The 11,371-nt window shown below is 39.1% G+C and overlaps 1 protein-coding gene across 1 annotated transcript; it reads left to right on the forward strand.

The window, feature by feature from the left end:
* Positions 1-501: 501 nt before the first annotated feature.
* On the forward strand, positions 502-2,913 carry LOC148880847 (NEP1-interacting protein 1-like). The gene is made up of 5 exons (XM_088942823.1): positions 502-586; positions 701-861; positions 1,431-1,514; positions 1,622-1,804; positions 2,467-2,913. The coding sequence occupies exons 1-5, from the start codon at positions 502-504 to the stop codon at positions 2,587-2,589; spliced, it is 636 nt and encodes a 211-aa protein (XP_088798949.1). The 3' UTR covers positions 2,590-2,913.
* Positions 2,914-11,371: the final 8,458 nt, after the last annotated feature.

An 11,371-nucleotide genomic window follows, 5' to 3' on the forward strand; every position in this document is an offset into this window, starting at 1 on the left:
TTTCTCTTTCTAATATGGGCACGCTACCGCCAATCAATGTATATGCATGTACATATATGGTTTAATTCAAGAAATCTAAACACCAAAACAAGCCATCTGTGTTTTGACAGTAATGATGTCCGTTTTGGATTACATTCATATAAACTATGCACTTTATAAGCAATAAATGCATGAATTGTGGTTTAAATGCACTTAATTGAATGGCCACTTGCCTATTTTTTTACCAAAACAAAGAATAAAAAAAAAAGAAAAAAGCCCATGAAACCTCTCCACTAGCCACTAAGAAGTACAAAGCCCCTTCTCTCTTACAACTTGCATGTGTCTGCTGGTAGCTAGCTCTTGCCTCCTTCGCCCTTAAATGCTCTTGCTCAGTCTTCACCCTTTATATTGCTTGTTGCCCTGCTGGTTTCACAATCACACATCCTCATCATCTTCTTTCTCTTCTTCTCAGAGGTGATTTCCTAGCTTCGGAAAGCTCAACCTTAGTTTGATTTAGCAAAGATGATGAGGTTTGCTGGAAGTGGGCTTCTGCTGAAAGTCATAAGCAATATTTTTTTGGCAGCACTCACCGGCATCTTTGCTTTAGGTACTGTATACCTTCTGGTAGGATATACTTGAACTACAATCACTATCAGACTCACAACTACAGACTGGTCAATCGATCTCGGTCTTTTATTATTGTTTGCTTAATTTGTTGCAGGAGGAGCTGTTGTAGGAACGATTACGGGAGCAATTAAGGGCCAAACCACAGAAACTGGGTTCATTCGTGGTGCAGCAATCGGTGCACTCTCAGCCGCAACAGTGGCTATTGAGTTGCTTGAATCTTCTTTCATCGACGACAGTGCCGACTTACTATCCAAGGTTTGTTGATAGCTCAACATATATTCTCATGCACTGTAGTCTGTAGCTAGGATCTTATTATAATATAAATCCAGCTCAGGTTATTTATTTATTCATTTACTATTCCAATCTCCTGTAACCATACTATTTATTTAGTATTTACACAGTAAAAAACCATAAAACAGAGAGAATGCATGTATTATTTCCTACTTTATAATTAAGAGGTTTGGAATAGAGAAAAGCTTCACAAAATAAGACATTTTAAGTAGCAGATGATGTGGGGCTAGGGCTATATATATTTATATCTGAAATTCTGAACCTGAACTCTGCAACTGCAACTATTAAATTAATTTTAGACATTCAATATTGACCACGTGCATGGAAATCTTGCCACGTTGGCGCTGTGGTTCGTGGGCCCATGGCCCGACCTGTCTGAAGGAGAAGGACCCCCCTCACCTTTCTTGGCTTGAATTCCATTCCACCTTCCACTGAAACAACCCTCCCATAAAATTGTCAGATACCCAGATGGACGTAGTCTCTTTCTCTCTCTCGATATTTATATTTATATATAGAAGTGCTATAATGCGCAGATTGCACTCTTTGGAAGGTTGGTAGAAGGAAAAGCTTTCCGCGAATGGGTGAGCCCTGCACTGCTAAAGGCTTACCAATGGCAAGTATGAGCAAAGAAATTAAAGACATTTACAAGTAGTAATTAATGGGCTAACATTTTGGGTTTGTTGTAATATGATAATTAATTTATATACCCTTGTTTTATTTACAGATGGAAGTTCAGGTTATTAGCACGGCCGTCGAGGAAAATTACATTGAAATCTCGGACATTTACGACATTGATGGCACCAGAGGGATGCCATCCAACCTAGTAGACAACCTGCCTAAATTCACTTTTTCTGGTGCCAAAATGACGCATCCCTGGGATGAAATGTGTTGCACCATTTGCTTACAGGTACCTTTCTTATTATTCTTATTCTTTTCCTCTTCTGTGGCCAAACGCCCCATAGTCAGGTGTTTAGTGCCCGTTTGCCTTTGGGAGCACCTGCTGGGATCGGGATCAAACATAACTTATTATTTGGCATGTTCACACATATGTAGCCTTTTAATTAATTTACACACAGACACAGCACTAATTGGCGAGTAAGTAGGAACAGATTCGGCTCATTTTGAACTAAGGGTCTGAACATTCGGGATTTCCTACTCACTTTTTCCATCATGAATTGGATAAGATGTATGATTCCAATTCACTGCAGGTAGAGAGTGGATAGGAAAAGTGAGTAGGAAATCGGAATTCAAATTCGAAAACAATTTAATCTATACATGCTTGGATCAGGTGGAATATGGATTTACTCTAATCCTATCCTATCCGATTAGATGATAATATATAAATGACACATTTACATTTAATATATGATTATAGATTAATTCATCAATTGTACTTATCTTAATATCTTAATATGGTGGATATATAAGATTCGGATTCAAGTGCTAACACACATAAAATTTGGATCTCGGAATCTCAATCCGTTTGATGATTTGCTCCTCTTAGAAGCTAGAAATAAGGCTTTAAATTTTGTGTTTTTTTGTTTTTCTTTCTTTCTTTGTTTTGGTTAGGATTTCAAGGAGGGTGACAGTGCAAGGAGACTCCCCAATTGCAGACACTTCTTTCATTTGCTCTGCATCGATCAATGGCTAGTTCGACAAGGATCTTGCCCTATATGCAGACAAGATGTTTGATCTAAAAAAAGAGAAAGTGAAAAAGAAAAGCCAACTATTTGATTCAGACACCAAACAAAGTAAAAAGTAGAAATAAAACAAGAAAGTTGTCAACATGCATTACTGGTAGTTTCCTCTATGGATCGCCTTCGACACAAGTTTTTGTATCTTCATTTTTCCTCGGCAAGAAAAGAACATTCAATTTTGCAAGTATTTGTGCGAGAACATTGATGCCTATTGCTTTGAACAGTGAGCCCAGGACTTCTGTGGTTAGGATATGGTCGGTTCTATATATCTCCAAAGGCATTTGAGGATGCAGTATGCAGCTATCCTGTTTAAACTTTAAACCCAACTCCAAGCCAAAATGTTTGTACCTATGATTTAAATTATAAGTAGCTTAGTGGGTAGTTTGGCCATTTTTCCTATGGCCCGGTTTGTTTGCATTTGTTCTCTCTGGTGCAAAGTGTTGGAATGTAAATGATTATTTAAGTGCAAATTCTGAGTTATTTATTTTTTTTAGCTTTTGCCTTTGTTTTGTTATTGGGCTCAGTTTGGAAAGAGTGCAAATACAAATATGTACAGTACAAGTACCTACAAAATACAAGGTTTTGCACTCTACAATGTGTATTTGTAGACGAAATAAAATAAAACATGAAACAAGACAAATTAAAACCCAAAACACAAATTAATTTATACTGATACAAATTAAATTGCACAGCAAACAAATGTCACCAATATTGAAAAACAAATCTATATCTATAAATTAGATACATCTCAATACATTTAATAATATAAGACCCATGTTTTTTAAACCAAAACAAAACTATTCTCCCGTCCAAGTGGCATTTGAGCAATTCAAATATTTAGGTCAAATGAGTCAACCCATATTGCCATAGTTAAATAATTAATAAATTTTAAAATAAAAATAAACATAATAAATTATAAAAAATTAAAATTGAAGAAAATTTTGACACATCTCTAATATTTTATGTTAATTATATTAAACAAAAATAAGTGTGATAAATAAGAATTACTTTTTTATGATATAAATAAAATATAAAAATGAAAATAGTTTCCCATTTGGTGGAAAGTCAACAATTCCACCTGTTGGGTCAAATATATCAACCCTCGATGTCATAATTAAAAAATAAAAATTAAAAAAAAAAAAGATAAAAACACAAAAATTATGAAAAATACAGAAATTTTGTAAGAAACATTGGATATGTCTCTAACGTTATAAATTCATCATATATATATTAAACAAAAATAAGTGTGATGGAATAGATTTTTTATACACAGAACTATAAAAAAGTTTAGATAAATTTAAACACATATCACCACCATCATCTAAGTATATGTTTGGCATCGATGCAGATGCAGCACTGCTGATGTGTGGGTTGGAAGCACCATTTTCTCAGAAAACATTGTCTTTTTCTTGTTTGGAATCGTTGCTGTCAGACAATTTTGTATGCCCTTAGCTTCAATCAAGATGATGTACTTTCTGAGTTTATTGTAAATGAATAAAAGTGCATATTAGATTCATGTTCCCTTGGTATGTTTCTGTGTAATACCCTTAAATTGGACACTTAATGAGACTCGTGTTAGTTTAGAATGTTCACAGCCAGTGGGTCGGTCTAGGGAGACCTATCTTGACAAAGCTGACACTGTGGTGCCACCAAGTCGGTTGGAGTGGCTTGTCTCAGTTGCTGGGGTGAGACCCTAGGCACTTATAGTGTAGGATTAATTAAATCTTTGAACTGGACCAGATTTTCAATATTGCCCTGGACCTTGGAGATTGATGGGCAAAACTGGAAAGTTACACCCAACCCCAAGACTCGATTATGATATTGCACTAGGTGTCAGATTGGGCTATCTTTGATATACCATTTAGTGAGATCCTCAGCGGGGTCAAAACCTGAGTATGTTGGGACAGTTTGAGAATTCATCTGAGTGGGTGATCATAGTGACAGGATCAGCCCCTTTGTCGGACAAAGGTAATGATCGGGGATGCACTCTCACTAATGGAAACCAAGACTGTCGGTAGCCGATTTCAATCGTTGAGATTTGTTTTGCAAAATATATTTTATATGAGATATAAAAGTATATATATTATGGTTTCGGAAAAGGTTTGCAAAAGGATTTAATTCCCGAGATCCATACAAGAGAGAATGCAACACTGTTCCTTGCAGCCGAGGGAGAGGTCCTCTCTTGTTGGGCAGTGTATGATCATTATGGGCTGAGAGGTTAAGTGTAAAACCATTAAGGATAATACCTGATGGGCTAATCTTGCATCTGCCCACAGTCCCTAGGTGTTACAAGGTGGCTTGGCCCAGGGACCACTTAGGGTAAGTGTTGGGCCCATAGAGCCCATCTGATGGATTTCAGGGGGTGCACTGTCCATAATAGTGTATTCGGCCAGGCCTTGTAACAAAGGCTGGGCTTAACCCATGTGGTTGATGTGTAGATCAATATTTGAGTCCCACGCCATACAAGGAAACCCAACTGGGCAACAGTTTGGAAGGCTAAATGAATACATAAACTTAAATGGGCCTTAAACCCATTTCGAACTGGGATAATTTGATTAATCACTTAAGGGGCGAAATCTGAGATGGATCAGCTGATAGGATTGGGCCCAAACCCTATCCACTTAGAGAGTCCAAGATCTAAATGAGATTTAGATCTGGAAACCTCCTAATTAGATTAGGAGATGGTTGATCTAATCTGTAGATAAGATAAGGGTTATCCCTTATCACTTAAAGGGATTTCTAATCAAAATATGATTTGGGTTAGCAACTCCTAATGGGATTAGGAGCTGATCCCTTTAAGTCTATAAAAGGAAGAGGGGGCGGCAGCTTTTAGACATGCAATGCAATCCAGAGATCCTTATCTTCAAAGCTGAGATTACTAGAAGAGAGAATTCTAGACCCTGCAAATACTCTCTTGCCGCCTCCTTCCTGCAGTCGTCGTCTACAGCAGTTCGATCTCCAGTTCTTGGGAGAAATCAAGATTTGATCTTGATACCAATCTTTTGGAGAAAAGATTGGTGGGATTTGTATTCACAAACCGTCCAGTTGATTCTTGCGAAGGGTCAAGTTCTTTTGGAATAACACTGTTGATTCTGCTCCACCCTGCACTGTGTCATCTTCAGTGGGAGCAGATTTTGGATCCTTCCTTAGGCGTGAACACCTCCATTGGGAGATACTGCTTCTCTGTATCAGGTATTATCCCCCCCTACTCCTTTTGGTTCAGATCTGGTTCAGTTTATGGTTCAAGATGATCCTTGAAAATATGATTTTCTAAATGGGGAATTCGATTCCTAATTGAAGGGAGAGAAAAATTTTTGAAATTTGCCCCCTTATTCTATAATCTTTGGGCATCCATGTGATGGATTTCCTATCCCTTCAGTGGTATCAGTGCCTTGGTTCAAATCTTGAACCATTCTGTTTCAGATCTGAACCTGCGCAAATAGGGAGAAGGCGTTCTACCCAATTTGTGCAAATATGGGTTTTGGGAAATTTGTTCCCAAAATAGATGGGCAAATAATCTGAAATTAATTTTACATAAACATGATTATTGTTTAGAATAGTTCTTTATGATATTCTTGATTTATGGGTTATTCGTACAAGAGGAGATCAAATTCTTGGTTTGCGTAGGGAGAACTGCAAGATTTGCAGTTTTCTTGATTTATTTATTACATTTGGTATGTAAATAACTTTTTTTTCTAAACTCAATGTATAGGCATTCGATCTGATTTAATTATTAATAGAAATAGGATTTCTATTTATTTCTGGATCGAAGATGGTGACGCAGAAAGGGAGATTTCGTAGAGAAGGAGATTTCGCATTCGCTATCTGCGATTTGCAGTTTGTAAAACTGTAATCTGTGATCTAACCTCTATTTTACAAGATGGAGTGTGCGAACAGCCCTGTTTAACTGATTCTTGATTTTCTTTTATCAGTTATTTAATTTAAGATTATTTTCTTGAATTAAAGATTTAATTAAAGATCAAACCCTAGACCCATTCGAACCAAGATTGGTTCAAACTATTTGGACCAAATCTAGGGTTTAATCAAGGCTAAAATTCAGCCCTAATTTTCCCACTAATGGGCCTGATGATTGATATTTAATTAAATGGTTAATTCGGCACAACTTGTAAATGCCCAATTTTAAATTGTTAAAACTACTAAAAGCCCACTTCAAAGGATAAAGTTATATGGGCCAAACTGGGTAACCCTAATTTAGCCCATATACCTAGATAATATTAATGGTTAATATTATGGATTTTTAACGGGCTTCCAATGGGCTTTACAGATAATTAATCGATTGGATCAATTTATCCCTGCATGAGATTTTGGACGTGTGATGTGCTGCGTGCATGGGCCATAAGTGCTTGGCCCATGCTCATTCAACAGTGGCTCTTGCGCACACCATGGCTGAATTCACATCATTGCCATGGTGTCCCTTTTGGTCATTGGATGACCTCATCAAGAGGTTACGTGCGGAACCCTAGCCAATTTAAGGCCCACCGAAATCTGACTTTATGAAAGTCAGTGGGAGCCACTTTGGTTTGACCTAAATCAAACTAGGGCGTAATTAACTGTTCCCTCCAGCTAATATGAGTGAACATGATAGGGAGATTCATATGATGAACTCTCTAAAGGCCTTCCATCATTAGCATGAGGATGGGTCCTTCAGTAATGAGGAAACGCACCAGAAAATGGACTATCCATTTGTTGTTAGGCTTGTCTAAGTGTTTTATAAGATGATAGGGGCGTCATAGACCGATGTGGGAGGGGCTTCACCAAAAAATGGGAACTCTCTCACGGTACCTTGGCGTTCACGAACATGATGGGTGAGCACTCACTAGACAGAAAGGTTTACCTGAAAACGGCTCTGAACCTTGTCTGACAGAGGCCAAAGGGAAAACTCCTCTGATGAGTGGATATGATCCTTCACAGAAAGGTGGTGGGGTTATGTAGCTGAAACAGTTGGCTCCATTCACCCTATGTGATTTCCCACATTTTCAGAGACAACCCGTAGTTTTCGTCACTTAGAAAGGAGGGAAATCTCATAGATGAATAAATGGAAATGGATCATAGATTAAAATTCATATCTATGAAATGAACATGAATCAAATTAGGTTGTGGACTGATCTTTGCTCTTTTATCAGAAAATGACAAACGGATCATTTGCAAAGCTTCTTGATGACAACAAGCTTAAGGGCCCAAACTATGCCGACTAGTACAGGAACCTTATGCTGGTCCTAGCTTCTGAAAAGTTGGACAAAGTGGCAAAGAATCCTGCCCCAGAGCGTCCGGGTGACAGGGCTTCTGAGGCCCGAAGGAGACTATCAGGAATGGAAGGAGAAAAACTCCCTTGCCCGGTGTTACATCATCGCCTCCTTGGACAACCCAACACAGAGGCAGTTCAATCAGATCGAACTCGCCAAAGACATATTGGACAGTCTTAGGACGATGTATGAAGAGCAGAATTGTTCTACTCGCAAAAGGTCTTCAAGCAGTTCATGACTGCACAAATGTCCAAGGGCCAACAAGTTCACGACCATTGTCTTCGAATGATGGGATACATCAATGAACTGGAGGCTCTTGGATTCGGGCTGGACCTTGCAACTCAAATAGATGCTATCCTTAATTCTTTGCCTCCTTCCTTTAATCTGTTCATCATGAACTATAACATGAACAAGCTGAATGTCAGCTTGCAAGAGCTCAACAATATGTTGCAAAGAGCCGAATAACTGATTAGAAATGATGAGTCTGTAGCTATGCTTGTTGAAGCTAGCAAGACGGGCAAGAGAAAGAGGAAGGCAAAGAAGCCTCAGAAGAAAGCCACTAAGGGTAAGAAGCAAAAGAAAGACAAAGCATCGGATGCCTGTCACTTCAGCAAGAAGACCGGCCATTGGAAAAGAAACTATTCTGCCTACCTGGAACCCAAGAAAGGTAATTTTGAATCTTGTGTTATAGAAACTAATTTATTGGTAGCTTCTGCGTCCTAGTGTATTGACTTCGGGGCTTCAACTCATGCGTGTAACTCACTGCAGGGGTTCAAGGTAAGCAGAAGGCTGAGTGAAGGAGAAGTTACACTCTACTTGGGGACTATTGCAACTGATGCAGCCACGGCAATAGGAACCGTGGAGTTAATTTTTAGAGAAGGATTAATTGTATTGAAAGATTGTCTTTATGTACAAAATTTAAGGAGAAATTAGATTTCTGTTTCAAAACTGTGTGCAGATGGTGATTCTATCTTCTTTAGTAATACAGTTACTATTAAAAGAAATAACAGATTCATCGCATACAGAGAACTGGAGAATGGTCTTTATGTTCTACATCCTTCTCTAGAAACTAACATAACCGAAACTACGTCAGCTGAAATCCCCAAAAAGAGAGCCCGTTATACAGTTAATCCCACAGGGAGCATCATTTATGCCATGATGTGCACTCATCCTGACATTGCTCAGGCAGTGAGTGTAGTAAGCAGATTTCAGGTCAACCTAGGGCAGGAGCATTGGACTGCTGTGAAAAACATACTTAAGTACCTTCGAAAGACAAAAGAGTTTTGTCTAGTATTCGATGGTAACTCACTACAGATCCAAGGGTATACAGATGCCGATTTCCAGTCGGATCCAGATGATAGAAAGTCTACATCTGGATTTGTTTTCACAATAAGATCGTGTGTTGTTTCCTAAATGTCAGCAAACAGGGGTCCTGAGTAGCAAATTAATAGTCCAAAACCCAAGCCGAGCGCATTGTCGTAAGTGAGGCTGCCTTATGAATGAAGGTGTTCATTCCTGAATTTGGAATTCAGCACATCACCCATTCCACTATTGTATGACAATACTGGACCTACGGGAGGATAATTTTAAGAGGTAGCATCAGCGAAGAATGTGGTTGACCCATTGACGAAGCCACTATCACAGAAAGTGTTTGGTAAACACGTGGAAAGCATGGGGCTCCGGCTAGTACCTGATTGGACCTAAGTGCAAGTGGGAGCTGTTAGACAGTTTTGTATGCCCCTTAGCTTCAATCAAGATTATGTACTTTATGAGTTTATTGTAAATGAATAAAATTGCATATTTGATTCATGTTCCCTTGGTATGTTTCTATGTAATACCCTTAAATTGGACATTTAATGATAATCGTGTTAGTTTAGAATGTTCACAGCCAGTGGGTCGGTCTAGGGAGACCTATCTTGACAAGGCTGACACTGTGGTGCCACCAAGTCGATTTGGGTGGTTTGTCTCTGCTGCCGGGGTGAGACCCTAGGCACTTATAGTGTAGGATTAATTAAATATTTGAACTGGACCAGATTTCCAGTATTACCCTGGACCTTGGAGATTGATGGGCAAAACTGGAAAATTACACCCGACCCCTAGAGTCGATTATGATACTGCACTAGGTGTCGGATTGGGCTATCTTTGATATACCATTCAGTGAGATCCTTAGCGGGGGTCAAAACCTAAGTATGTTGGGATAATCTGAGAATTCATCTAAGTGGGTGATCATAGTGACAAGATCAGCCCCTTTGTCGGACAAGGGTAATGATCGGGGATGCATTATCATTGATGGAAACCAAAACTGCCGGCAGCTGATTTCAATCGTTGAGATTTGTTTTGCAAAATATATTTATATGAGATATAAAAGTATATATATTATGGTTTCGGAAAAGGTTTGCAAAATGTTTTAATTCCCGGGATCCATACAAGAGAGAGTGCAACACTGTTCCTTGCAGCCGAGGGATAGGTCCTCTCTTGTCGGACTGTGTATGATCATTATGGGTTGAGAGGTTAAGTATAAGACCATTAAGGATAATACCTGATAGGCTAATCTTGCATCTGCCCACAGTCCCTAGGTGTTACAAGGTGGCTTGGCCCAGGGACCACTTAGGGTAATTGTTGGGCCCATAGAGCCCGTCTGATGGGTTTTAGGGGGTGCACTGTCCATAATAGTGCATTCGGCCAGGCCTTGTAACAAAGGCTAGGCTTAACCCATGTGGCTGATGTGTAGATCAATGTTTGGGTCCCACGCCATACAAGGAAGCCCAACTGGGAAACAGTTTGGAAGGCTAAATGAATACATAACCTTAAATGGGCCTTAAGCCCATTTCGAATTGTGCTAATTTGATTAGTCACTTAAGGGGAGAATTCTGAGATGGATCAGTTGATAGGATTGGGCCCAAACCCTATCCACTTAGAGAGTCCAAGATCTAAATGAGATTTAGATCTGGAAACCTCCTAATTAGATTAGGAGATGGTTTATCTAATCTGCAGATAAGATAAGGGTTATCCCTTATCACTTAAAGGGATTTCTAATCCAAATATGATTTGGGTTAGCAACTCCTAATGGGATTAGGAGCTGATCCCTTTAAGTCTATTAGAGGAAGAGGGGGCGGCAGCCTTTAAACATGCAATGCAATCCAGAGATCCTTGTCTTCAGAGCTGAGATTATTAGAAGAGAGAACTCTGCACCCTACAAATATTCTCTTGCTGCCTCCTTCCTACAGTCGTCGTCTACAACAGTTCGATCTCCAGTTATTGGGAGAAATCAAGATTTGATCTTGATACCAATCTTTTGGAGAAAAGATTGGTGGGTGTTGTATTCACAAGCCATCCAGTTGATTCTTGCAAAGGGTCAAGTTCTTTTGGAAGAACACTGTTGATTCTGCTCCACCCTGCACTGCGCCATCTTCAGTGGGAGCAGATTTTGGATCCTTCCTTGGGCGTGAACACCTCCATTGGGAGATACTGCTTCTCTATATCAGGTATTATCCCTCCCTACTCCTTTTGGTT

Source organism: Nelumbo lutea, chromosome 1 (genome assembly GCF_056320005.1).
Source record: "Nelumbo lutea isolate HS-2025 chromosome 1, American lotus-T2T, whole genome shotgun sequence".
Lineage (NCBI taxonomy): Eukaryota > Viridiplantae > Streptophyta > Magnoliopsida > Proteales > Nelumbonaceae > Nelumbo > Nelumbo lutea.

Bases quoted from the DNA above. Each gene is read 5' to 3' on its own strand.
- LOC148880847 (XM_088942823.1), top strand. From the start codon at position 502: ATGATGAGGTTTGCTGGAAGTGGGCTTCTGCTGAAAGTCATAAGCAAT. The intron at 587-700 runs GTACTGTATACC...AATTTGTTGCAG, and splicing joins CACCGGCATCTTTGCTTTAG to GAGGAGCTGTTGTAGGAACG. The intron at 1,805-2,466 runs GTACCTTTCTTA...TGTTTTGGTTAG, and splicing joins GTTGCACCATTTGCTTACAG to GATTTCAAGGAGGGTGACAG.